Consider the following 26,997-nt stretch of genomic DNA (forward strand, 5'->3'; position numbering starts at 1 on the left):
TGGCTATTCATTTGCTCCCCGACGTCCGTGGAGGAATATAGGCGGGCTAAATTCTACCGTTATTTACGCTTATCGCTCGTTTTATGTTTCTATTTTGACCGCCTCCTCCGTTCGGAGGCCGTGGGCGGAGAACACGCCGAAAGGGGTCGAGTGCGCGATCGTTGGGAAGATCCAACCTGGGGAGAAGGCGGGTGAATTAGGGAAAGCTTCCCGGAGGAGGTGGGATTTTCCAGAAGGACCTGAAAGATGGGGAGGCCGAACGGGGAAGGGGTTCCGGGAAGTCCGGAGAGTCGGGGATGAGGCCCCGCGAGACGGTAGCCTCGGAAGGGACGGAGATCGCAGGTCGGGGTGGGGAGCTAAAAAGAGGTAAGTGGGAGTAGGCGGCTGGAGTAACCTTAAAGTCAGAGGACGGGAGTTTCTATTTGCTAAGGAGAAGAGAAGACGACTTCTCGAGGTTCCCGAGGAGTGGGGAGCGTTACGTTTTCCGAGAAACGATCCCGAAGGCGTGACGAGATACGGCCCGAGGAAAGAGAGGCCGCGGAAGGCAGGGAAGTCGGCGAGGAGGCCGACGAAGTCGACCGGCTGGGATGGGCCGAGCCCCCGGAACGGAACAGCGGCGGGTCGGATCGTCGGATCGTCCGACCGCCGGGATTTGGCGACGGACCCAACGGGAGGATTGGGAGCCAGGGAGTCCGGGAAGACGTCGCAGTTGAGAGCCTGAGAAATGGGGAGGGTGAGGAGTTGCCAGTTGGGGAGGTCAGGCGGAAGAGAGGGTCTGAGGACGGGCTCGGCTTCGGGCGCGTCCAACTCGCGGTGCCGGAGGGACGTCCGCGAGGAGACGGCCGGGAGGTAGGAAGAAGCGTGAGACCGCGGAGGAGGAGGGAAGTCGGGGCTGACGGGACGGAGGTGGGAGTCATCCACGGAGACGGGGCGGATGGAGCCGGGGGGGGAGACGAGCTTTCCGAGGGGAAGGAACGGAGAGGAAGGGAACCCGGAACGGGGCTCCGAGGGGCCGGGAGGCAAGCCCGCGAGGTCGTTGTGGACGGGGAACGCGCCTCCCGGTTCCGTTCTCTCTCCCGACCGCTTACCGCAGCGCTCCGCGTCGGTAAGTACGACGGATCGACCCGGCGACGGGTCGGAGGAGGAGGAGGAGCGGAGGACCGGATGGGAAAAAACAAGGCCGGGTACTGCTCCCGAGACAAGGGGCCACAGTAGCAAACGCGAATGAGTGGTTGAGGGGGGCGAGGACGTCCATCTGGCAAGGAGCTAATAATGAGAATGATAGCGGTTAAGCGCTCACTACGTGCCGGGAACCGCGCCGAGCTCCGGGGCCTCGTCTCACGCCGTCGGGTCGCCACGGACACGTCTCTCGCCGCCCGCCCTCCGTCTCCCGTTCCGGCGGTGGATCCGTAGAGGGGTTTCCCCGGTCAAAGTCCGGAAGGGGTCGACCGCCGCCTCCTCCCGCCCGGTCGAGTCGAGTCCCCGCCCTCGACTCTCTCCCGGGCCGCCGCCGCCCGGCGCGGGGGAGTTTTGGACGGGGGCCGATCTTCTCACCCCCCCCAGATTACAGAAGACGTTTGAGAAGCAGGTAAGTGGCAGCCCTTTATTCCAATTAACGTGAGGAGAGTACAATCGACCTTTCACGCTCCATAAACAAAACCGCCGCCCAGAGGGGCCCGGCGCCTCCGACGTAACTCCAGTTTCGGCCTCGGAGTGTTTCCATTCCGACAGGAGCCGTCGACTGAGATAAAAGCGGTTGATTTTCGGAGAAGAAAGGAAAAAGGCGCGACGGTCGCCTTTCCCGGCGCTCTAAAGGGGGGCCGTTCAGGCCGGGTCGTTCCGACGGGGACCGTGTCAGAGGGAGAATCGTCTACTTCCAGCCCGGCGCGGTTTGAGGACGCCGAGCTCGGAGGACCGGGACTTTCGGAGACAGAAGAAACGGCAAGGCTTGGGTCGGCCGGGGCCCGCGAGGTGATGAGAGCGGAAGGCGATCCCGTCGAAACCGCCGGGAGGCCTCCGGCGGAGACCCGGCGACCCCAGCCGGAGGGAAGACGCGACCGTTCCGCTAAAACGGCCCGGAAATCGGGTCTACATCTCTGAGGGAGAAAAAAGCCTGCAGTTTCCGATCGAAGTCGACGGCCCGGTACTGCGGTTCTTTATACCTGCGGGTCATTTTGGCGCCCAGGTAGGTTATGAGCTGGCAGCACTCCACCAACCGCCTCAGCTTCTTCGCGTACTTCGTCCGGGAATATTCGGACCCCTTGGGGTTGTAAGCTGCGAGAGACCGACGGGGCGGTCGGCGAGCGGTCGCCACGCGCCCAGGCCCCCCGTCGCCCCGGCGGAGATGGCTTCCGGGCGAAGCGACTGACGTCCGCCGGCGTCCCCCCCCCCGCCCGGGGCTCCTCGGCCCGAAGGCTCCGGAGCCAGAGGGCCCGGGCCCTCATCCCGCCTCTGGGCAAGTCACTTCCCCGCTCCGCGCCTCGGTTTCCTCGGCTGTAGAACGGGGACCGCGTCCTACGCCCTCCCGGCTGGACGGCGGGCCCCGTCACACGGTAAATGCCTAACGGATACGACGAGAACGGCCGAGAGGCGGCATTCGTGCGCTCGCTCGGTCCGTCGGATCGACTGGGCGCTTACTCGGTGCAGAGCGCCGTTCTGAGCGCCGGGAGGGCACAGTTCGCCGACAGAGAGAGACGGTCCCCGCCCGCCACGGCCTTCCAGGCCGGGGACGGGGGGGAGACGGACGCCGGGCGGAGCCGACGGGCGTCGATAGCAATAAACGGAATCGCAGAAGGACACACGTATATACCTAAGCGGTGTGGGGCAGTGGATGGAGCCCGGGCCCGGGAGTCAGGAGGACCTGGGTTCTAATCCTCCCCCCGCCCCCCACCCGCTGCGTGACCCCGGCCAAGTCGCTTGGCCTCTCTGGGCCTCGGTCGTCTCGGCCGTACAACGGGGCCCCGTCTGGGACGGGGACCGCGTCCAGCCCGCTCAGCTTGGAGAAGCAGCGTGGCTCGGTGGCAGGAGCCCGGGCTGGGGCCTCGAGGTTAAGAGTTCGAATCCCAGCTCCGCCGCTCGTCAGCCGGGCGACTTGGGGCCAGTCGCTTCGCTGGGCCTCAGTCCCCGCAACCGGAAAATGGGGGATGGAGCCCGTGAGCCCCACGGGCTTGTAATCCTCCCCGGCGCTTAGAACAGTGCTGGGCACATAATAGTAAGCGCTTAACCAACGCCATCATCGTCGTCACCTCGTCGATTCGACTTTTAGAGAGCGGTGTGGGTTCGGAGCAGGGGCCTCGGGGAAGTGGCTCGAAGGAGAAGCCCCGAGAGACGAGGCTCGGAGAATGGAAAATCCTCCGGCGAAAAATCGCCGCCTTTCCCAAGCGGAGGGGCCGGAGTCGTCACATTTGGGACCGAAGGGATCTTTCCTCTTTCCCCCCCGCTCCTCTGCTCTCTTCGGTTCGAGAAAACCCCCCGGCATTTGGTAGTCGATAAGGAAAAATAAGACTCCCTAAAGGATAAAGATGAGCATCCCAGTTTCCCCGAGCGCACGTCGGAGATCCCGTCACTGTCCGATAACTAACGTTCTCTCGGGCGGTCGTCTCCGGAGGAGTGGATTTTCAACCCCTCTAGAGGTTTACGGCCAACCGCGCGGTGGCCCGCGTCCGGCCGGCCCCTAGCCTCCCGGATGGGCCTCCGCGACGCCATTTTCATATCGCCCTGGCGACGTTCTCGGCTCCGGGCCGACCGGGTAATCTTTGACCTTTCAATCTGTAACCTTCAGGGTATCTGCCGAGCGCCGACTACGGGCCGGGCGCCGTTCCAAGCAACGGGGGAGTTGCCGAACGATCCGGTCGGACAAGGTCCGCGTCCCACCTGGGGCGGCTCGCGGTCTTCCCGCCCGTTTCACCGGCGAGGGGACCGAGGCCCAGAGAAGTTACGTGACTCGCTCGAGACGGCGGAGCCGGAACGGAGACCCGGGTCCTTCTGACTCCCGGGGCTGGGATATATATCAAGCGCTCGGGACAGCGCTCTGCACGCGGTGAGCGCTCAATAAAGACGACTGAGCGAGTCAACGTCCGCTGGGCCCCGCTGCTTCTCTTCCTCCCGTTTTTCCGTACAGATCGATGGTCCCCAGAAACACGGACGGTCCTCACGACCCGTTCCGGGATCGCGAACGACGGTTCGCCATCACGGCCGCCGCCGGCCCGGCGTATCGTTTCGGCCAAAAGGTCTCTCGCGACTCGTTTCAGAGTCGTCGCCGCCGGTTCCTTTTCGGCCGAGAGGACACGCGGAGCCGACGTCGGCTGGGAATACTCTCCCTCTGAAAACTGAAACGGACGCCGTACCTTTCAGATGGAACGCCACGAAGAGGAGAGCGGACTTCTTCGCGCTTCGGAAGGGAAGCTTGGGCTTCAAACACCCGACTTCATTCATGGCTTTAATGAGCGACGAGGCCAAGCCCTGCGGGGAGGAGCAGAGATCTTTTAAGACCGCAGCGGTTCGGTGGCTGGGTTTCGGGATATCCTGCCCAAAGGGGAATCTGGAAGCGTGACCCGCGCCGGGACTCGGGAACGCTACGCCCCAGGCCGGCGGCGAGAGGTTCGGGGTCGGCGTGGCCGAGGCCCGGCATCGTCGGGCCGAGGCCCGGCACCTCTGAGACCTGCTGGCCCGTAGGCTTGGGGCGTAGCGTTCCTCACTGAAATTGAAGTCCCCTTTGGATAGAAGGTCCCGGTGGCTTTTATGTGCTGGTTTCCTGGTTTTACCCAGAGAGAGAAAAAGAGGGAGCGAGGGAGAGAGAAAGAAAGGAAAGAAAGAGAAGGAAAGAAAAAAGAAAGAAAGGAAGAAAGAAAGAAAGAGAGGAAGAAAGAGAAAGAAAAAAGGAAGAAAGGAAGAAATAGAGGAAGAAAGGAAGAAAGAGAAAGAAAAGAAGAAAGAAAGAGGGAAGAAAGAGAAAGAAAAGAAGGAAGAAAGAGAGGAAGAAAGAGAAAGAAAGGAAGAAAGAAAGGAAGAAAGAAAGAAATAGAGGAAGAAAGGAAGAGAGAGAAAGAAAAGAAGGAAGGAAGGAAGAGAAAGGAAGAAAGAAAGGAAGAAAGAGAAAGAAAAGGAAGAAAGAGGAAGAAAGAGAGGAAGAAAGGAAGAAAGAGGAAGAATGGAAGCAAGAGAAAGAAAGGAAAGAAAGAGAAAGAAAAGAAGAAAGGAAGGAAAAAGAAAAAGAAAGGAAGAAAGAGAAAGAAAAAGAAAACAGGAAAGGAAGAAAGGAAGAAAAAAAGAAGAAAGGAAGGAAGGAAGAAAGAGTAAGAGAGATAAAAAGAGGGAAGGAAGGAAGGAAGGAAGGAAGGAAGGAAGGAAGGAAGGAAGGAAGGAAGGAAGGAAGGAAGGAAGGAAGGAAGGAAGGAAGGAAGGAAGGAAGGAAGGAAGGAAGGAAGGAAGGAAGGAAGGGGGAACAGAGGAGAGAAAAATAACGGAACCCACCCAAGGCATCCAATTCTAGAGAGGGAGCGGGGCAGGGGGGAAACCGAGGTGAGAAAATCCCAACCGCACCTGTTCCAGGTACCCGGTCAGAGGGAGGCCGGTGAGTAAGAAGGGCTCCTTTATCGGAGGGAGTTTACGCGGAAGCTTCTGATCCCAGTACCTCTTCGGTAACCTAGGAACACGGAACGTCGCCGCCGTCGGAAGACGCGAAAGGCCGTCGGGGGCCTTTAAGCGGAGGGAAGAGGGCCCGCCCGGGATCTACCTCAGAAACCTCCGGAGCTTCTCCTCGTTCTCACAAACGTAGATTCGGTTCCGATACTCCGCGGCGTACTCGACGCTGCCGAGTTCGAGGGCTTCGTATCTGCGAGGGAGGAAAAGAGCCGAGTCCCGGGGAAAGAGGGAGGGGAGACCCGACGGCCCCCTCCCCGCTCCCGACTCCGGGTGCGCGTCTGCCGGGGCTCGGCCGCAAAGGGAAAGAGCGCACGATAGGGAAGCGGCGCGGCTCGGCGGAGAGAGCCCGGGCTTGGGAGTCCGAGGTCACGGGTTCGAATCCCGGCTCCCCCGTTCGTCAGCTGGGTGACGGTGGGCAGGTCGTTTCCCTTCTCTGGGCCTCGGTTCCCGCATCTGTCAAATGGGTTTGAAGAGCGGGAGCCTCACGTGGAACCACCTGAAGACCCCGGATCTCCCCCGGCACTTGGAACGGCGCCCTGCACATAGTAAGCGCTTAACGAATACCAACGTGATCATTATTATTATAATCCCAACCTGCACGCTCTGGTAACGGTTACAAGGCAGAGCGTTTACGCGACTCGTCCATTCGTTCGTTCAGTGGTATCGATCGAGCGCTTACGTGCGGAGCACTGTACTGAGCGCTTGGAACGGACGATTCGGCAACGGAGAGAGAGACAGACGCTCAGTTTCCCTCGGGCTGCCGGAGGACGGTGCGCCGCGAGGCCTCCGATCCCACATCGCTTCAAAGATCCGAGAGCTTCTCCTCCCGGCCCGGCAGTCTCTCTCCCCGGTACCGTCCTCGACGCCCCGGAGAGTACAACGGAGGACCGTTGGAAACGCCGTCCCCGCTCGCGGGGAGCTCAGAGACGTCGAAATAAATCACAGGTGCGAGCAAGCAGTCGATTAGCGGGATATCTACCGCGGGGGCGGGGAGGACCGAAGGAACCGGGGGGAGGAATTAAACGCAAGAGCGAGGCGGCAGGGAGGGGGGAGGTGAGGGTTCGGAAGGCTTCTCGGAGGAGATGACGTCTACGGGGCTTTGAAGGTGGTGGAAGAGCCTCGCCGTCGGACGTCCTCACGTCACCCCGGCGCTTAGAACGGTGCTCGGCACGTAGGGGGCACTTAAGAGATCCCGTCGTTTCCGGTCCGTGAGCCCGCCGGGGACGGTCCCCGGTCGGCGCCGCCCCGCGCTTCCCGAGCTCTTACTCCGTAAACACGACCGAGTAGGAAGGGGAGAGTCAGTCGGTCGGGTTTCCCGAGCGCCTCACCGCGCGCAGAGCACCGAACGGAGCGCTCGGGAGAGTGGGACGCGACGACGCGCCCCGCCCGCACGGGCTCGCGGTCTAGAGAGAGCGGCTCGGAGCCGAAGGCGCGGCGTCTCCGCCCGCCGTGGGGCCGGACGGGCACCGGCTCGCGGCCCGTTGAGGGGAGCGGGACGGGCTCCGGAGAAACACGGCCGGGCGGCGGTACCTCTGTTTCCCATCCAGGTAGGTGACCGGACAGTATCCCCGCATTTCCGCATTCCGGGGGAATCTCGCCTTCACCTCCGCTGCGGTCAGCCTCTTCGGGAGCAAATCCGGGGGAGGGAGAGGGCGAGGCGCCAGGGGAGACACGTACGACTCCGGAGTCTTCAAAAACTTCTGCGGCGAGACAAGATCGCGACGGGAAGGCGCACGCCGAGCGGCGACCCCGGACGTCTAGACTTTCCTCCTACCGTTCGCAGCCCGCGATAGAAGTCCCTTCCCCTTCCGACCGGGACCGGGATACGCTCCCCGTCGGCAACGATAGTGGCGATGGCCTTTCTTAAGCGCTCACTATGTGCCGGGCACTGTTCTAAGCGCTGGGGGGGGGGGGGGGGGGAGGTGGCCCCACGTGGGGCTCACGGTCTTCACCCCCCTTTTACAGAAGAGGCCACCGAGGCCCAGGGAGGTGAAGGGAGCGGCCCAGAGGCAGCCGGGATTAGAACGCGCGACCTCCGCCTCCCAAGCCCGGGCCGTCGCCACCGAGCCCCGCCGATTCTCCGGAACGGGGGCTATTTAAACGGAAAGGAGAACGGAGAGGATGCGAAAATGGTTCGGTTGGTTTAAGAAATACACCGAGAGGTGTTCGATTCCCTTTGGGATCTTATCTTTCGAGCGGCTACCATTCGCTTTTCAAGCACCGGCAAGGGATCGGTCGATCGGTCGTATTTTCCGAGCCCTCACTGCGGGCAGAGCGCTGAAACGAACGCTCGGGAGAGTTCGCCAAACGCTACTCGCTCGGTCGTATTTGCCGAGCGCCCCCTGGGTGCCGAGCACTCTGCTAAGCGCTCGGAGAGTCCGGTCTGGCGGCAGAGCGAGACCCTCCCCGCCCAACGAGGGGCTCACGGTCTAGAAGGGGGAGACGGACCGCGCGACCCAACGAGTAGACGGGCGTCGACACCATCGAAGGAGATGAAGGGAATCGTAGATAGACGCACGTTAATGAAAGGAATAGAATGATACATATGAATATATAGAGGTGGGGCGGGGAAGGGGGTAGAGCAGAGGGAGGGAGTCGGGGCCACGGGGAGGGGAGGAGGAGCGGAGGGAGAAGGGGGGATCAGGCCGGGAAGGCCGCCCGGAGGAGGTGAGCGCTCGGGAGGGCTTCGAAGGGGGGAAGAGCCGAGCGGTGTCCCGACCGGCCCCGGGGAAGAGGGGGGTCGGGCCTTTCCGCCGCCGTTGACCCCCCACGGGTGGGCCCGAGGCGACGGACGCCGTCCCCCCCGTCGTCGTCCCCCGTCGGGGGGCCCGTGTGGACCGGCGGGGGGTCCCTCGGGGAGAGGAGAGGCGGGAGGCCGGGGCCGCCGCCGAGCCCGGACGGAGGGGAGGCCGAGGAGAGATCGACCGGCCCCTCCCCGACCCGGAGGCTTCGACCGATCTGACGGCATTTGGCGCGCTCGCTCCGCGCCGGGCGCTAAGCCCCGGGGAGCCCGCCGCCGGGCGGGGGTCGTCTCGATCCGCGGCCCAGCCGTCCCCTCCGGGCGCGCGCGCGGCGCGCGCTCCGTCTAAATCCCGCTGGCCGGACGGCCGGCCGGCGATCTCTCCGCCGGCGCCCGCCGGGACCGGGCGCCCGCCGGCGCTTTGCGAGCGCCCGCTAAGCGCTCCGGAAACGCCGCCGAACCAACGGACGAGAAAAAGCGCTCAATAAATCCCACCGCAGGACCGAACGAACGGACTCAGCCCCGGCTTGGGCAGAGGCGGCGACGGGAGGGAGGGGCCCGTCCAGCGACGGACGGCTCTCCGGGGGGCGAGGCGCCCGGCCGCCCGCCGTCTCGGGGCCCGTCCCGTGATCGCGGCGGCTCGGAGCCGCCGGGGAACGAGGGACTCACCTCCAGGTCTTCCTCAGAGGCCATCTTGTAGTACTGTCCCCTGTATTCCGCCGCCCACCGCAGCGAGGGGCTCACGGAGCAGTCGGACAGCTCGTCCTTCTCCGCCAGGGTGACGGGGCAGTATTGGGCGAATTCTCCCAGCCGGGGCAGCAGCTCGTGAGGGGCGATGCACAGCTTGTCGATGCAGGCCGCTTTCCCTGGGGGGGACGGAACGGCTCGGTGGCTCGCCGGGGGCGACGGGCTTTTTAATAAATCCAGCACGCGCGGTTCTCGGAAACGAAATCCCTTCTCCCCGGACGACCGACCCTCACCCTTCGGGAATCCGCCTTTCCGAGAAAGATGAGGACGGCGTCGGCGGGGCGCTCGCTAATAACGGCGGTGTTCGGGAAGCGCTTACTACGGGCAGAGCACTGAGCGCTGGGGGAGATACGGGGTCATCGTGGGACCCTCTCGGTCTTCGTCCCCACTTTCCAGATGAGGGGACCGAGGCCCGGAGAAGTGAAGCGGCTCGCCCGCGGTCCCCCAGCTGACGGGGGCAGGGCCGGGATTCGAACCCACGGCCTCTGACTCCCAAGCCCGGGATCGCGCCACTGAGCCCCGCTGCTCCCCGGGGGGATATCGCGTCGGATCGGATTCGCTGGGAATTTTAATGTTGACGTTAATTTGATTTTAACGTTCAGCCCGCCAGCCCCGGGTGGGACAGGGACCGTGTCCGACCTCGTCAGCTACTCCAGCGCTTAGAGCGGGGCTCCGCGCACAGGAGGCGCTTACCGGACACCATTATCATCAGTAGAAGTCATTCAAGCGCTCGGTACGGCGTTCCGCACGTAGTCGGCGCTCCATGAACACCACTGATTTTTTTTACGGTACCCGTTAGACTCTGACTCTGCGCCAGACACTGTACCGAGCGCCGGGATAGCACGAGATCGTCAGGTGGGACGCGGCCCCCGTCCCACGCGGGGCTCCCGGTCTACGTAGGATTCGTCCCCTCATTCCCTCACCCAGTCGTATTTAACGGGCGCTCACCGCGCGCGGAGCCCCGGACTGAGCGCCTGGGAAAGTCCCATCGGGCGACGGAGCGGGACGATCCCTACCCGACGACGGGCTCACGGTCTAGAGGCGTCGCTACGGGTCGGACACGACCCCACGGCGAAGAGAAAATCAACCCGGAGAGAGGGGGAGAAGTGACTTCTCCTCCTCGCCGGCTGCTCGGTCTTGGGTTCCCACTGGGATTTCCGTGTAGCGGGATCTCTCCCCCTTTCTCCGACTTCTCTCCGAAAGTTCTCCACATAGAAAGCGCCCGGTAGCTACCACCGCACGGATTTTAAGGGACGACTCGCGACGCCTTTAGATCTTTCCTTCGGAAGCCCCGGAGAGCCCTTCTAACTTCTCCCTCGGTTGCCTCCTAGGGAGAAATCCGCTAAGATTCTCAGCGGGGATATCTCCGACGGAAAACGCGCATTTACCAATCGAAGGCTCCGTTTCAACGCCCTCCGTCTCCTCTTTCCGCTCTTCGGTCGCTCGGGCCGAACGCCTGACCTACTCGATGAGCGGGTCACGCGCTCGCGGCCGTTCGACCTTAGCGGATGGGTCTTCCGGCACCTCCGTCTGGAAGTCCCGACGGCCAGCGCGCCGGAGACGCGCGATCCGTTCGGACCCTATTTTCCCCTTACCCGCGCAGACTCTTTCCAGGTAGAGCTGAATATGCTTAGTGATGGCTTGGACGTGCCGAAGGACTTCATTCCAAATCCACCATTTGCTGCGGAAGGCATCGATCACACACCAGTTCCGACGCTCCTCCCGGTAGTACGTCCTGACGGCGGCGATCGCCTTCCGGTAGCCGGAGTTCCTGACGGAGAGGATCTGGGCGCTGTCGTGGAGCGGTAACGGAGGGCTGACGGCAAGACGGCCGAGAGATGCCGGTTAGTGGGTAGGTCTCCTCCTCCCCTTCCCGCCCCGCCGTTTCGAACGGCATCTAAGTTAATGATGATAACAATAACGTCGGTATTTGTTAAGCGCTTACTACGTGCAGAGTTCTAAGCGCTGGGGGAGATAGAGGGTGATCAGGTCGTCCCACGTGAGGCTCGCGGTTAATCCCCATTTTACAGATGAGGTAACCGAGGCACAGAGAAGTGAAGCGACTCGCCCACGGTCACACGGCTGACAGGTGGCGGAGCCGGGATTCGAACCCATGACGTCTGACTCCCAGGCCCGGGCTCTCTCCACTGAGCCACGCCGCTTCTCTAGTTGGGGAAAACGAGGTCGGGTAGGGCAGAGGGGCCGTAGGCCCGAACGTAGCGGCGACCCGGGAACGCGTCGTATCCCGGAGGGGACTCCTGGGCAAAAATTGGGGAAAAATTGATCGCGGTATCTATCGTTTTCTTCTGCTGGGTAGAAATTTGGAAAACGTGATGTCAGGGGAGCTTTCGGACTGTCACGTTTATATTATTGCATTAGAAATACGTATTTTTTATATCGCGTTACGGAGAAGCAGCGTGGCTTCGCGGAAAGAGGCCGGGCTGCGGAGTCGGAGGGCCTGGGTTCTAACCCCGGCTCCGCCGCCCGTCGGCTGCGTGACTCCGGGCGGGTGGCCCCCCCGCGCCTCAGCTACCTCACCTGTGAAACGGGGATTGAGACCGCGAGCCCCACGGGGGCCGACCTCGTACCGCCCCGCCGGCGCTCGGAGCGGGGCTCGGCGCGTAGTGGGCGCCTAACCAATAGCATCCCTATCTAAAACGCGTCAACGCCGTAGACCTGACCACGTCCCCGGCGACGGACGACGAAATCACGCCCTGCGGATAGCTGACGATTGGGTAACGCGTCCCCCTCCCCGCCTCTAGCCGTGACGATCCGCGGAACCCCCGGGCCGCGGCAGGATTTCCGGGCAGGAGACCGAGTCCCGGAAAATCGTACCCGGGCCGGCTCGGGGACGTCGCCCGCCGTCCCCGGACTGCGGAGGCCCGGCCCCGCCGCCCGGGGAAGGACGGCGACGCGGCCCGGCACACGCTCCGAATCCGTTCGACGGCTTCGGCGCACGTATAGTTCTGCGTTAACATGTATTTATACGTCCTGCCGATATCTATATCATTTCCTAAAATCACAAAAGGGTTGGGCGGGAGAGCCGGGAGCAGAAGGCCGCCCTCTGATCCCTTTTCCCTGTTCTTTTAGCCGGTCCCCCCTCCTCCTGGATCACTTTCGGCGTGCACGTTTACCTCACGGCGCCCTTCTTTTCCAGCAGCGATCTTCTAAAAATCTCCTTGGTAGGCACCTGTAACTCAAAAATCTTGATGGGGATGATGCTCCTCGATTCCAAGATCTCCACCTGTTGCTTCGTGACGGGGTATCCGTCGATGACAATCCTACCGGAGAGAGAGGAAGGGAATTTAGATCTGCCTCGGGACGCGGGTCGTCGACACAGATCTCGTCGGGGCACGACAGATACCCACCGGTGGAGCGAAACAGAGCGCTCTCGGCTCCACGGAACTCGCGTTGGCTCGCTCGGTCGTATTTATCGCGCGCCGACCGCGTGCCGGGCACCGAGCCGTCGGACGGGACGATTCGGCAACGGGGAGGGACGATCCCCGCCCGCCTCGGGCTTAGAGTGGCACCGCCTACTTTTCCCTAGTCGGTTCCTAAGTAGGATGCGGATATTTTGGGTTTAGGCCCGTCTCCCGCCTTCGAACGGACGGCCGGCGTGGGCGGGGAACGCGCTTAGCGTTTCCCTTGGAATCTCCCGAGGGTTTCCAGCGTTTCCGGGGAGAACAGCCCGGCGCGGTGAAAATGACGGTACCCGCGGGGCGCCTACCATGGGCCGAGCGCTGCGCTAAGCGTAGCGGGTCGAGCAGGGCCCTGGGGGTCAGAGGGTCACGGGTTCTAATCCCCGTGCCGCCACCGGCCTGCTCCGTGGCCTTGGACCGGTCACTTCGGCTCTCCGTGCCTCAGTTCCCTCAGGTGGAAAATGGGGACCGGGAGCCCCGGGCGGGACAGGGACTGGGTCCAACCCGATCTGCGCGCCGGGGCTTAGGACGGCGGCCGGCAACGGACAAACGGCAGAATTATCATCGTCATTATCTATTACGGTGTTCCACGCCCAGCGAGCGGCCGACTAACATCGACTCCGTCCTCTCCCGGTTCTCCTCTCCTCTCTCCGGCCGGTCATTCTCGGTCTCCTTCGCGGGCTCCCCCTCCCCCTCCCGTCCTCTAACCGTCGGGGTTCCTCGAGGGTCAGTTCTCGGCCCCCTTCCGTTCTCCACCTACACTCACTCCCTCGGCGAACTCATCCGCTCTCAAGGCTTCGACTACCATCTCTACGCAGACGACACGCAGATCTACGTCTCCGCCCCCGTCCTCTCCCCCTCCCCTCGGGCTCGCATCTCCTCCCGCCTCCGGGACGTCTCCGCCCGGATGTCTGCCCGCCACCTAAAACTCGACGTGACCGAGACCGAGCTCCTCACCTTCCCTCCCGAGCCCGGTCCTCTCCCTGACTTCCCCGTCGCCGTGGACGGCACGACCGTCCTTCCCGTCTCTCGGGCCCGCGACCTCGGTGTCATCTTCGACTCGGCTCTCTCGTTCACCCCACGCAACCGATCCGTCACCGAGACCCGCCGGTCTCACCTTTGTGATATCGCCAAGATCCGCCCTCTCCTCTCCACCCAGACGGCTACCTTACCGCTACGGGCTCTCGTAATATCCCGGCTAGACTACCGTGTCGGCCTGCTCTCCGATCTCCCTTCCTCCTCTCTCGCCCCGCTCCGGTCTGTTCTTCACTCCGCCGTCCGGCTCATCTTCCCGCAGAGACGCTCTGGGCCCGTCACGCCCCTTCTTAAAAACCTCCAGCGGTTGCCCATCGACCTCCGCTCCAAACAAAAACTCCTCACTCTGGGCTTCGAGGCTGTCCGTCACCTCGCCCCTTCCTACCTCTCCTCCCTCCTCTCTTTCCGCCGCCCGCCCCCTCGCCGTCCCCCGTTCTCGCCCGTCCCGCCGTCGACCCCCGGGCCGCGTCCTCCCGCGGTCCCGGAACGCCCTCCCTCCTCGCCTCCGCCGGACTGATTCTCTTCCCCTCTTCGAAACCCTACTTGAAGCTCACCTCCTCCTAGAGGCCTTCCCAGGCTGAGCTCCCCCCTTTTTCCCTCTGCTCCCTCTACCCCCCCTTCACCTCTCCTCAGCTAAGCCCTCTTCTCCCCCCTCTCCCTCTGCTCCTCCCCCTCTCCCGTCCCATCCCCTCGGCACCGTACTCGTCCGCTCGACTGCATATATTTTCATCACCCTCTTTATTTTGTTAATGAGATGTACGTCGCCTCGATTCTATTTACTTGCTATTGTCTTAACGAGACGTTCTTCCCCCTTGACTCTATTTATCGCCGTCGTCCTCGCCTGTCCGTCTCCCCCGATTCGAGCGTGAGCCCGTCAAAGGGCAGGGACCGTCTCTATCCGTTCCCATTTGTACATTCCAAGCGCTTAGTACAGTGCTCTGCACATAGTAAGCGCTCAATAAATACTATCGAATGAATGAATGAATATCACTCCTATTCACCCGTTCATTCATTCGACGGTATTCATTAAGCGCCGACTACAGGCAGAGCACTGTACTAAGCTTGGAATGGACAGTTTTCGCCCGTTATTCGTTCGACACCCGAATCCCGGCCTGCCGATCTCCTTCAAACTCTACCGCTTTCACCTCTGGCTCGGCCGCACACCTCCTCCAAGAGGCCTTCCCAGCCTCGGCCCCGCTCTTCCTCGCCTCCCCGCTCCCTTCCGCGTCGCCTCCTCGCGACCAGGCGGGGACCCCGTCCCCGTCTCAGGTTGGGCTCCCCGTCTCGAGCGCCGTCTGCCGGGTGGGGGAACCGGGGCGACCGGCCCAGGGTCCCACGGCGGACCAGTGCCCTCCCAAGGGCTCAGCGGAGGGCTCTGAACACGGGACCGCCGTCGACGACGACGACGATATTCCGTACACGTTCAGAGCACCTCCCGTTCGGCTACGTGTAGTTGGAGAAGAGGCCCCGTGGGGGAAATTCAACTCCGGAGGGACCGACGGGGGACTCCCCGTAAGTCCGGGCGCGGCGTGCGCCCACGGACTGTCGCTTTTCGGGTCGTCCCGTCGTTCCCCAGACCGGATCCGGAGCAGCGAATCCCCCAGTTTGGCCAAATCGGCGCCCGCCTCTTCAACTAACTCTACGCTGATACGCTAATACGACCCGCAGCGCTTGATGAACACGGGACCCGAGCTCCCCGAGCTGCTCAGTGACCGTGTAGATCTGTAATCTCTCTATCTATCTCCCCCTCCGGACTGGGAGCTCGGCCGCGGGCGGGAACGCGTCTGTCCGCCGTACTCCCCCGAGCTCCCGGGGCCGCGCCTCGCAAGCCGCGGGCGCCCGGGGAATACGACCGACCGAGCGACCGGATGCACGGACGGTCTAGCTCGGCCCCTACCCGAGGGAGGCGCGAGGGAAAGGCCCACACCCGAAATGGTTCCTTGGGGCCGAGGGGTCTAAAGGCGTTTCGGCGGACGTGGGAGGACGGGACGGAAGGACCGCCGTTCCGGGGCGCGTCGGCCGGCCCGGCTAGCGTTCTGGCTTCCAGATGGAAGGGGAGGTGACGATTTCTCTTTACACCTAAATTGGATCGATTTAATTATTTAAAATTTAATCATCCGCCAATCACAGGTACTGAAGCTCTCACGTACGGAGGGCGCCGTACTAAACGCTCGGGAGGGCGCGATCCGATAGGACCGACGATAACCGGGGCGCCGGTTGGGCGCTCTCCGCGCTCCGGGCGTCACGCCGAGCGGCGGAGTGGCCGGGCGGATGGGGACGAACGCAGCCCCCGTCCCGCGGGAGGCTCGCGGGCTCCCTCCCCGTTCTCCGGGGGGGCAGCTGAGGCCCAGAGAGGTGAAGCCGCTCGCCCCACGTCACCCAGCGGGCAGGCGGATCGAGAACCCACGACCCCCCGGCTCCCAGACCCGGGCGATTCGAAAACCGGGCCGGGGCAGCCGATCCCCGCCTCCGGAGAGCCGGAACGCCCGGGGCCGAGGCGGTCGCTCCCTCGCCGGTAACGGGGAAGGGACCCGACGCGTTCCCGAAGATCTCCCGTCCTCCTAAAAGAGAACGACGCCTACCCGGCGGTGCGGCACACGTTTTCCATGAGGGCCTCTTCTAGACACTGGACGGCCAGTTCGTCGGGCACCGTGAGTCCCTTGCGAAGATGCCAGTTCAGCATGAGGGCCAACTCGTTCTCCGGCTGAGAGCTTAACATCAGACGCACGGCCCCTCCGACGGACAGGCGCATCAAGCCGTAGGCGCTCGCGAACTGCTTGGCGACTGCAACACATCGTGAAGGGTCGTGAACGTTCCCCGGCGGTCCTTCCTGACGGTGCCGGAACGACGCCGACGCCGGGGATCCGGGAAGCGCCCGAGCACCGTTGGGAGCGCTGGGGCGGATACCGGCTCACCGGGCCGTCCCGCGCGGGGCTCCCGGGCTCCGTCGCCCTCGGACGGATGAGGGAAGCGAGACGCGGAGAGGTGAGGCGGCCTGCCCGAGGCCGCCCGGGAGACGTGTCGGAGCCGGGATCGGAACCCGGGTCCGCCCGACTCCCGGGCCCGTCCCGCCCCCCGGGCCCCGGCTCCGACCCCGGCCCTCTCTCGGCGGGATCCCACGGGAAGGAGATCCCTGAGGTCCGCCCGGCCTCCGGAACACCCTCCTCCCAGAACGCCCACCGTGAGCGCTCGGTGAGTACGGCCGAATTAAGGAGCGCCTCGGGATTTCCGATCCGTCGGCCAACGTGCGGGGATGACCTGGGAAAGATAAAGGGCAACCGCAGTCGGCGGGACCCCCTTCAAAAGCGAGGCGACTCTGCCCCTTGTCGGCCGGGTGACCGTGGGCAAGTCGCTTCGCTTCTCTGTGCCTCAGTTCCCTCATCTGGAAAACGGGGATTGACTGTGAGCCTCCCGTGGGACAACCTGATGACCCTGGATCTACCCCAGCGCTTAGAACAGTGTAATCGCTTAACGAATCCCAACACTGTCAACATTATTATCGGCAAGGTCTCTGCGTGGGGATAACGGAAACTAATCGCGGACGCCGGTGGAGACTCGTCGTGGATAATCCCGGATACCGATGGATACTCGTCGTGGACAATCACGGATAACGGACACCGACACCCGTCGTCTCAGAGAGGCGGACGGAGCCGCGACTCTCCAAAGGAACATCCCTCCTCTAGAACGGGAATCGACCGCCCGGCTTACCTGTCGTTTTCCCGGATTTGGGCGGCCCCACGATGGCGATCCGTATAGGCACGGCGGGTTTAGGTTTGGGCTGCCTGATGTATTTGATCGGGTTCCTCATAAATTTTTCCTTATTTTCTTTGCCGGATAAAAAATAAATATACTGCCGGTGGATTATGGGATGACTCGGATTTTTGGGATTTTCGAAAGGCTTGATGGCGTCCCCCTCGCAGAGCTGTAACGCACGAGAAGAGATCGCAGTCTGCCACCTACGCCGGACCTCAGGAGAAGAAAGCCGCCGAGGGTTTAAAAGGGTCACGACGTGCCCCTTCCGCATTTCCGTATCAACGAGTGGCACGATAATCGGAAACGCTGGCTTTTTCACTCAAGCTCTACCGCTATTTGAGCGCGAAAGCTTCCTTCTGCGGCTCTATCCGCCGGTTCGGATGGCGGCGAGGCCTGGCCGCTCGTCTCCTTTCGCCGCCGGCCTCCCCCTCCTAGACCGGGAGCCCGCTGTTGGGGAGGGATGGTCTCTATCTGTCGCCCGACTGGACTTCCCAAGCGCTTAGAAGAGGGCTCGGCACCCGGGAGGCGTCGAACGGATACCCCCGACGGGTTAATCGACGCAAGAATCTACCCCGGGAACTGAGAAACGGGTCCCGGGTGGCAAAATGATGACGGTACCTGTTAGGCGCCCAATCGAAAGGCGCCGTTCTAAGAGCCGGATGCCAGACCGGTTAAGAACCACGGCCAACGAGGGACGGGGAGGCCCGAGCCGGAGAGATGGAGACTGCCGTAAACCCAAGAAGACGTGCTCATCGCCTACCGTCTTGTTCGGGACTCGAAACGCCGGCACGGTGACGCCGAGGAGCCCTCGAAGGCCTCGGGCGGGCCGCGCGGCGTCTCCGTGCCTCAGTGACCCCCTCCGGAAAACGGGGGGATCGAGACGGCGAGCCTGGGGAGGCGGAGGGCGCGGGTTCTCGCCCCGGCGGGAGATTGCGGGAGGGGCCGGGGCTCGGGGCCGATGTGGAGGATCTGGGAGAGATATCCATTCGGGTGGCGGTTGAGACCGCCACGGCGAATAAGCAGCCCGAGGGAGACGGGGAGGCGGCGCGGAGCTCCGCGCGACGGCCGCCGTTAAGCCGAGGGACGCGGAGACGGTGCCGGGGAGAGAGACTGAGGAGGATCAGACAAGAGGAGAACTCGGAGAGGGCGTCCCCAAAAATCGGGTTTCGCTGCCGACGGAAATCTAGGCGTCAGGCTGCTTTATAATAATGCTAATGACGTCGGTACACGTTAAGCGCTTGCTACGTGCAGAGCACCGTTCTAAGCGCCGGGGGAGATACAGGGTGATCGGGTTGTCCCGCGTGAGCCTCCCGGTCTTCATCCCCATTTTCCAGATGAGGGAACCGAGGCACAGAGAAGTGAAGCGGCTTGCCCACGGTCACACGGCTTGCGTGCTCCGACTCCACCCTCTCCCCTCCCCGGCGAAACCATTTCCCCGTCCCCGTTGCCGCTCCCGCCCCTCGCCGGGCGTTCGGGGTGTTTGACTCTCTCTTCAAACCCGCCGCCTGACCTTTTATTGAGAACACTGATAGGACCGGGCGCGATGTCCCTAAAATCTCCCCTGCCCGTCCCCGGTCCCTTCCCGCTCCGTCCCCTTCTTCTTCATCGCTCCCCGCTTTCCCAGCAGGATCTCTAGAAGGGACCCGCCGCCTCTTCTCAAAATCCACTCCCTCCCATTGCTGCCCATCCAGCCCCATCCCTTCGCACCTCCCTCCCCGACGGCCATCTCCCACCCTTCGCTCTCCAAGGGCGTCCTCCCCGCCGCTTTCGCACACGCCCAATGTCTCCCCCATCCTCCCGCGACCCCACGGCTCCCTCCGGCCATCGCCCCGCCTCCCTCCCACCGTTCCCCTCCAGACCCCTCGAGCGAGCCGTCTCTACCCGCTGGCTCCGGTTCCTCTCCTCCGATCCCCTCCTCGACCCCCGCCCCGTCCGGCTTCCGTCCCCTTCCCTCGCGACGGGCACCGACGGTCTCCTCCCCGCCGACCCCGACGGCCTCTGCTCCGTCCCGATCGCCCTCGACTTCTCGGTCGCCTTCGACACCGTCGACCGCCCCCTGTCCCGCGGAAACGTCACCCGGCCTCCGCTTCCCCGATGCCGTCTCCCTCCCGGTTCCCCTCCCGCCCCTCTGGCCGCTCGCCCTCGGTCTCTGTCCCGGCCCCTCCTCCGCCTCCCGTCCCCTAACCGCGGGGATCCCCCGAGGTTCGGTTCCGGACCCCCTCCCGTCCTCCATCTCCACCCGCTCCCTCGGGGAGCTCAGTCGCTCCCGTGGCTCCCGTTACCGCCTCTACGCGGACGGCACCCAAATCTCCACCTCCGGCCCGGCTCTCTCTCTCCCCCCTGCAGTCTCGCCTCTCCTCCTGCCTTCAAGACATCTCTGCTCGGGTGTCCTCCCGTCCCTTCGGACCTAACACGTCAGAAACCGAGCGCCTTCTCTTCCCACCCAAACCCCGTCCTCGCCCCCGGCGACGGCACCACCGTCCATCCCGCCTCCCGAGCCCGTCGCCTCGGCGTCATCCTCCGCTCCTCGCTCTCGTTCAACCCACGGATTCACTCCGCCGCCAACCTCCCGTCTTCACGACGACGCGAAGATCCGCCCTTTCCTCGCCACCCAAACTGCCGTCGGCTGACTCTCATCGCTTCCCCTCTCCCGCCTGGACGTCGGCCTCGGCCTCCTCGCCCTTCCCTCCCCAGTCCCTCCTTCCCTCCGCTGCCCGGATCGTTGTCGGGCCGCGGCCTCCCTTCTCCCGGAGGACCTCCGGTCGTGGCCCATCCCCCTCCGCGTCAACGGAAACTCCTCACCGCTGGCTTTAAAGCCCTCCGTCTCCTCGCCCTCTCCCACCTCACCTCGCTACTCTCCTACTTGGACCCAGGCCGCACGCCCCGTTCCTCTAACGCCAAACCTCCCTCTGGATCTCCATCTCCACTCCGCCACCGACCTCCGGCCCACGTCCCGCCCGCAACGCCCTCCCTTCCCTTCTCCGACAGACGACTGCTCTCCCTCCGTTACTGAAGGCCCGTCTCCTCCAAGAGGCCTTCCCTTTCTAAGCCCTCTTTTCCCACTCCCTTCTGGGTCGCCCTGACTTGCCGCCTTCATTCATCCCCCGCCTCCCAGCCCCACCGGACTCACGTCCTCATCTCCGATCTATTCATTTCCGTCAACGTCTGCCTCCCCCCTCCAGACCGTCAACTCACCGTTGGCGAGGAATGTATCCGTGACATCGCTCTCTCCCAAGCGCCCAGCACAGTCCCCTGCACACGGTGAGCGCCCGGCACCTTCGATCGACCGACCGCCGGCCGCTCTACTCCGCCCCTGCCGAGGCGGCTTCCGACCGTCTCGCGCTTGTCTCTGTGAGAGCCGGCGGCCTCTTCCTATCTCGCCCCTTTCGGAAACCTGAAACCTCACTGCCGAGACGGTGAAGCCGCCGAGGAAACGCGTCGGAAAGAACCCGGGCTTTCGCGCTCGGACGGCGATTTTACGACCGGAAGATCTCGACGGGGGGGGGGGGGGGGATTTTCATAAGCGGCGATGGCCTTACCTTCACGGGATCCCACTGGCCGTAAGAACTTGGAAACTTGTAGGCGAGACTAAGCATCTTTTCGGCTAGTTGGAGAGATATCGGATAGCATTTCTCAAACATGCTCTCTCTATTTTCCGCCAGGTGTTTCAGTTTGCTGTGGAGCAGGTAGCGTACGATGTGGAGTTTCCTCCCGCCAGAAATGGTGATCAGCGGTATGAGCAGTTTTTCCAATTCCTCCTGAGCGGCGGAAGCACAGCGGATCGAAAGAGACTCATTCGAACCGTTTAAACGGCGGGGTTCGACGGTTCGGGAAGGCGTCACCCGCCACCCGGATGCATTCGCGTAGTTTCAAGACCGGGGACTCGGTTGCTCCGTCCCCGTAATCCTCCGTTTCAGAGAACGCTCTAGTTCGGAAGGCCACAACGGACCTCGATCCGGCGATCGCGGATTATTTTTAAATGCGGCTCCCCTCAACGGATACGTTGATTATAACCCGATCCTCTCCAAAACCTCACTTCCATTTCCCGTCGGGTTCACGGGGAGAGAGCCGTTAATAGGGGTCGAATATCTCTAACTTACGGATTGAATCCTGAACCGCCGGCTCCGAATAAGCAAGCTAACGAAATACCAAAATCACCGCCCTCCGATTCCACCGGGAATCGACTCCGGCGGCGCCCAAGCGATTTACCAGGCTTTTGGGGGACGGAGGTTAAGGAAGACCAAGAGATTCACCTGGACTCCTAGGAGGTTATTAGCGTCCACGTCGAACTTTTCCCCGATTTCATTTTTTAAGCGGTCGATAGCTTCAGCCTCCTGCTCTTCTTCTTCCTCACTCGCATCTTCTTCCTCTTTGGGGAACTCTTCCTCCAGGACGGCCTCGACGTTCACTTCCTCCTCTTCTTCGGGCTCTTCTTCACTGACTTCTTCATCTTCCCTGGTGACGCCCTAAAAGGGAAAACACGAACGTGGCCCACTCCACGGCGCGGTGGGATTTCAGAATCAAGCCACGGTTCTGCCGACTAACGTTTCCGGGCCCACGCGCGGTCGACGGGGGCAGTCCTCCGTCAACGGTGGCTTCGAAAAGAAACGGACGTGTGGAGAAAGGAGTAGAATCAGCCAGGAGAGATACATTTTAAAAGGAAACGAAACGAGACGGCGTGAGAATACGGTCCAACGAAGAGACGTGCATTTCGACGAAGAAATCGGGGACCGTGTCTGCCGACTCGGTTTATCGTCCTCTCCCGAGCGCTCGGGACAGGGTTCTGCACGCAATAAGGGCTCCGTACGATCGACTGGCTGACTGATCGGGAGAGGAAAGGAAGGGATAAGTGGGCCGAGGCGCGGGATGAAATACGCGACTCGGCGTTACGCTGATCCGTCGCCGCGGAACGGCAGTTTCGCCGTTTGAAGTTTCCTATTCAGGTCCAAGTTGTAATCCGCCGCCAGCGCTACTAATTCTGGCCTTCGTTAAGCGCTCGCTACGGGCCGAGCGCCGTCCCGCGGGCCGGGCGCCGTCCTAAGCGCCGGGCGCCGTCCTCGGACAGGCGGGTTTCGCGGCCAAGAGCTGTAGACCCGAGTGGGATGATAGCGTTGGTATTTGTTAAGCGCTTACTATGTAAAGAGCACCGTTCTAAGCGCCGGGGTAGATGCAGGGTAATCAGGTCGTCCAACGTGAGGCTCACAGTTCATCCCCATTTTACAGATGAGGTAACTGAGGCACAGAGAAGCGAAGCGGCTCGCCCACAGTCCCACAGCTGCCAAGTGGCAGAGCCGGAATTCGAACCCTTGACCTCTGACTCCCAAGCCCGGGCTCTTTCCGCCGCGCCGCGCCGCTTCTCTATCGGCGTAGAGGTTCCCGCCTCGCTAATTCAAAGAGGCAGTGACTCAATTTGGAGGTCAACGGATCCCCCGCTCCAACGCAACGGGCGATTACAAAACGTAAAACAGAAAACCGACCTAAAAGGAGAACTTAAACGAGGCCTAGGAGACACTCACTCCAAATCCCTTCTCATTCAAGAAGAAATGAAGGGAGATAACGGAAAGGAGAGGAAACGAAATGGGCGTAAGGCCTTCTTGGGCGGGGGACACGTCTACCGACTCCGTCGTCCTCTCCCGGGCGCTCGGTACAGCGTTCTGCACGCAATAAGGGCGCCGTACGATCGACTGGCCGACCGATCGGGGGAGGAACGGAAGAGATAAGAGGGCCGAGGCGCGGGATAAGATCCCCGACTTGGCGTTACGCCGATCAGATTGACGGCGTGATAAGAAAAGAATGCACGGGGCACGGTAATCCGGCCATCCGCGCTGGTCTCTTGGCGAACGAACGAACGCTCGCTGGGGACGAAGGACTTAATTGCACGTATCTCGTCGTCCCCTAGGTGAAATTAAGTCAGTCAGTGAGTTCGGGTGGCAAACGCGATCGAGTCGTACCGCCCACTCTCGGCCGGAAGCTCGCGGAAGGGAGGGAACGCGTCCGCTCGCCGTTGCGTCGCCCTCTCCCGAGGGTCCGCTACGGTGCCCTGCACCCGGTAAGCGCCCAATAGATACGATCGGATGAACGAGTACGATCCAACGAGTGAGTCGTGCCCCGTTTTACTACCCCAGGGGAGCTGGGGCTTCCTCCCGTCCCACGGTCCCGGGAGGGCGGCTCCCGATGGCGTTTACCCAGTGCTTCGCGAGCGCGGGACACTGCACTGAGCGCTCGGGCGAGTACGGCGTAACGCCACGCCGGCCGTACCCCTCACCCGCGACGAGCTTACGGCCCGGGGGGATTCGCCACCCATCACCCCGCGCCGGATTTTGATCCTCGGACGGAAAGCTTAGGGGCGAGAGCCCGGACCTGGGAGTCAGAGGCGGTGGGTTCCAATCCCGGCTCGGCCGCCCGTCAGCTGCGACTTCCCCGGGCCTCGGTGACCTCGTCCGGCAAACGGGGATGGAGACCGTGAGCCCCACGGGGGCCGACGTCATCACCTTGTATCCGTCCCAGCGCTTAGGACCGCGCCTGGCACACGGTAGGGGCTCCGCGGACACCGTCCTCGTTATTATTACTCTAGTCGAATCTACCCGAGAATATCGCGCCACGCCGATCGCCCCCCGGCGCTTCGCCTTCTCACCTCCGGTTTCTTCTTCTTCTCTTGCTCCGCTACCAGTTCCGCCCTTCTTTTAGAAATCAGATCCTCCTGTTGAAGCACAACACGCGGATTTTCTATCTATCTCAGAGCCCACGGCCTCTTTAGGCCGAAGACTTGGAGATTTCCGGGTTCACGCGGGAGTCACGCGGAGCTCTGCCGAGGGATAGATTTCTGTAGATGTCGATATATCCTTTAGAAAATACTTTTTTGACCCCCGTATTGTAGTATCCTGCACGCGCCGACCTCCTCCGAGGTCCCCCTCTCCCTCTCCGTACCGGCCGTGAAGTCGGACCCCCCCGGACGCCCTGATCCCCACTCCACCCCGAGCCGGCGCGTACGGAGATATTCATCTTTAATCTAGTTTAATGTCCGTTTCCCCCCGTCCTCTAGGAGCGACCGGCGGCCAGGGGCCCCCGCCTAGCTATTTTAGCGAAGCGGCGTGGCTCCGTGGAGAGGGCCCGGGCTTGGGAGTCCCAGGGCGTGGGTTCGAGGCCCGGCCCCGCCGCTCGGCCGCCGAGGGGCTCTGGGCGGGTCGCTTCCCTTCGCCTCGGTTACTTCATCTGGAAAAGGGGGGGCTGGGACCGTGAGCCCCGCGTGGGCCAACGCGATGGCCTCGCGTCCTCCCCCGGCGCCTAGAGCGGTGCTTGGCGCGTAGTGAGCGTTTCACGAGTCCCATCGTTCTTATAATGATAATAATGTTGGTATTTGTGAAGCGCTCACTACGTGCAGAGCACTGTTCCAAGCGCTGGGGGAGGCACGGGATCATCAGGTCGTCCCACGCGAGGCTCCCGGTCTTCATCCCCATTCTACAGATGAGGGAACTGAGGCCCAGAGAAGCGAAGTGACTCGCCCAAGGTCACGCAGCGGGCAAGTGGTGGAACGGGGATTGGAACCCGTGACCTCTTATCACGCTATTATTATTGTAGCGTACCGTGCCCTACCGAGCGCTCGATACAGTCCGCCGCCCTCGGTAATGATAATAATAATAATGTTGGTATTTGCTAAGCGCTTACTACGTGCAGAGCACTGTTCTAAGCGCCGGGGTGGATACAGGGCAATCAGGTCGTCCCACGTGAGGCTCACCGTGACTCCCCATTTTCCAGATGAGGGAACTGAGGCCCAGAGAAGTGAAGTGCCTCGCCCGCGGTCACACAGCTGACGAGCGGCAGCGCCGGGAGTCGAACCCATGACTTCTGACTCCCAGGCCCGGGCTCTTTCCACTGAGCCACGCTGCTCCCCCGCCACGCTGCGCTCAGTAAGCGCTCCGTAGGCGCTCGACAAATACCACAGATGGATTGCTGAGGAGGGTCTCTTTGGTCGAAGGGCAACGGAGAGGGGAGAGCGGCTAAGCCAGGGAATCGCCTAATCCGAAACCGATGTCGAGAAACACTGACATTCCCTGGGAAACGGGAGGAGACGTGGACTCCTCCACGCTCTTTCTCAGAGAGGCGGCGCGGCTCGGTGGAAAGAGCCCGGGCTTTGGGAGTCGGGGGTCATGGGTTCGAATCCCGGCCCCGCCGCTCGTCAGCTGGGTGACTCGGGGCCAGTCGCTTCGCCTCCCTGGGCCTCGGTTCCCTCGTCTGTCAAAGGGGGAGGAAGACCGGGCGCCCCCCCCCCCACCGTGGGACCGCCCGATCGCCCCGCATCCCCCCGGCGCTCAGAACGGCGCTTGGCACATAGCTGGCGCTCAACCGACACGACGGTTAGGACTCGATACGTTCAGCTTTTAACCGGGAGGGAGCCATACTCTTATTTTGGCTTTGAGGTTCTTAATCTTCTGCGCTCTGTCCAACTTCTTCATCTGCTTGTCCTTCCACTTCTGGAGAGCGGACGGCAGGAGGCGGGCGGAAACGTCTCCCTCTTCGACCTGAAGGACGACGGCGGCGTCCGGGCAAAGCCCGTGCTCGGCGAGAAACTGGGCTTCCTCGGCCGTCCGGGGGAAACCGTCCAGGACGAATCCCGTGGACCTGGGCGGAGGAGACCGACCCTCAGGGGACGCGTCCGGTCGGCGCGGGACGATCTTCCGGAAGCCGGGGCCCAAGCGGGAAAAGCACGCGATCTTCCCCAAGAGCGGCCCAACTGCTCGCGCGAAAGGGGGGGTTTGGGAGAAGCCTAGGGACGGCTACTTCCCCTTCAGGATCCCAGCGTGACGCGGACACCGGCCCCGAGGACGAGGATAAGCTCGCCCTCAGTCGAAACCTCCCGTGAAGGGAAGCCGCGCCGTAAGCGTCTTCGCTCCTCTTAAAGTTGAACGACCTTCCCGTCTAGAGATTTTTCTGACGCACGCTTCCCTCCGACCTCGGGGGTTGGAAACGCTTCATCCGCAGGAGGGGTTTCCGCGCCGGCGGCCCGCGGACGCCCGAAGACCCACAGTCGTCAGCGAGGCTGGACCGAAAGCTCGCCGCGTTTTACGCTCCCAGGAGACGGGTGTCGCTGACCGACGGATTCACGGATGAATTCGATGCCAAAGTGACGCCTCGCGGCGCTCGGCGACACGCGCGGAATACCTCGATACCGTACCGTACGGGTTGAGCTAAACTGGGTTTTACGAGGCGCGGGAGCGGAGGCGAAAACAGTGTAACTCCCAGGCCGAGAATAATCACGTTGGTATTCGTTAAGCGCTCGCTGTGTGCCGAGCACCGTTGTAAGCGCCGGGGGAGATACGGGGTCATCGGCTTGTCCACGTGAGGCTCACGCTTAATCCCCATTTGACAGATGAGGGAACTGAGGCCCGGAGAAGCGAAGCGACTCGCCCACGGTCACCGGGCTGACGAGCGGCGGAGCCGGGATTCGAACCCACCACCTCTGACGCCCAAGCCCGGGCTCTTTCCCCTGAGCCACGCTGCTTCTCGAGAACGAGACGGAGACGAAGGAAACCGGTCCCGTCGCGGGCATCCGCTTCCCGATTTGATTACGGCCCCGCTCTCTGGCGGCGCAGTTGTCTCCGTCCGTCGCCCGAGTGGCCTCTCCAGGCGCTCGGTACAGCGTCCTGCACAGAGCGAGCGCTC

General features: G+C 62.7%; 1 protein-coding gene across 11 annotated transcripts in view; it reads right to left on the minus strand.

Annotated features, from left to right (window-relative positions):
- Window positions 1–1,589: 1,589 nt before the first annotated feature.
- Window positions 1,590–26,997, minus strand: part of AK9 (adenylate kinase 9) — a 77,122-nt gene continuing 51,714 nt past the window's right edge. For 6 of the 11 annotated variants that reach the window (XM_039914752.1, XM_039914754.1, XM_039914755.1 and 3 more), the window contains 14 exons: window positions 25,737–25,956; window positions 23,972–24,037; window positions 21,591–21,803; window positions 20,877–21,095; window positions 17,293–17,506; window positions 16,167–16,368; window positions 12,265–12,411; window positions 10,726–10,946; window positions 9,053–9,249; window positions 7,174–7,343; window positions 5,735–5,833; window positions 5,542–5,644; window positions 4,347–4,461; window positions 1,590–2,274 (listed from right to left, as the gene is read on the minus strand). In XM_039914752.1, coding sequence (XP_039770686.1) covers window positions 2,066–2,274; window positions 4,347–4,461; window positions 5,542–5,644; window positions 5,735–5,833; window positions 7,174–7,343; window positions 9,053–9,249; window positions 10,726–10,946; window positions 12,265–12,411; window positions 16,167–16,368; window positions 17,293–17,506; window positions 20,877–21,095; window positions 21,591–21,803; window positions 23,972–24,037; window positions 25,737–25,956 — 2,395 coding nt within the window. In that variant the 3' untranslated portion in view covers window positions 1,590–2,065. Of the gene's footprint in view, window positions 2,275–4,346; window positions 4,462–5,541; window positions 5,645–5,734; window positions 5,834–7,173; window positions 7,344–9,052; window positions 9,250–10,725; window positions 10,947–12,264; window positions 12,412–16,166; window positions 16,369–17,292; window positions 17,507–20,876; window positions 21,096–21,590; window positions 21,804–23,971; window positions 24,038–25,736; window positions 25,957–26,997 lie in introns of those variants that run through there. The other 5 variants (XM_039914757.1, XR_003753717.1, XM_029047429.1 and 2 more) reach the window with 5 other exon arrangements.

The sequence above is a fragment of the Ornithorhynchus anatinus genome, chromosome 19 (assembly GCF_004115215.2).
Source record: "Ornithorhynchus anatinus isolate Pmale09 chromosome 19, mOrnAna1.pri.v4, whole genome shotgun sequence".
NCBI lineage: Eukaryota > Metazoa > Chordata > Mammalia > Monotremata > Ornithorhynchidae > Ornithorhynchus > Ornithorhynchus anatinus.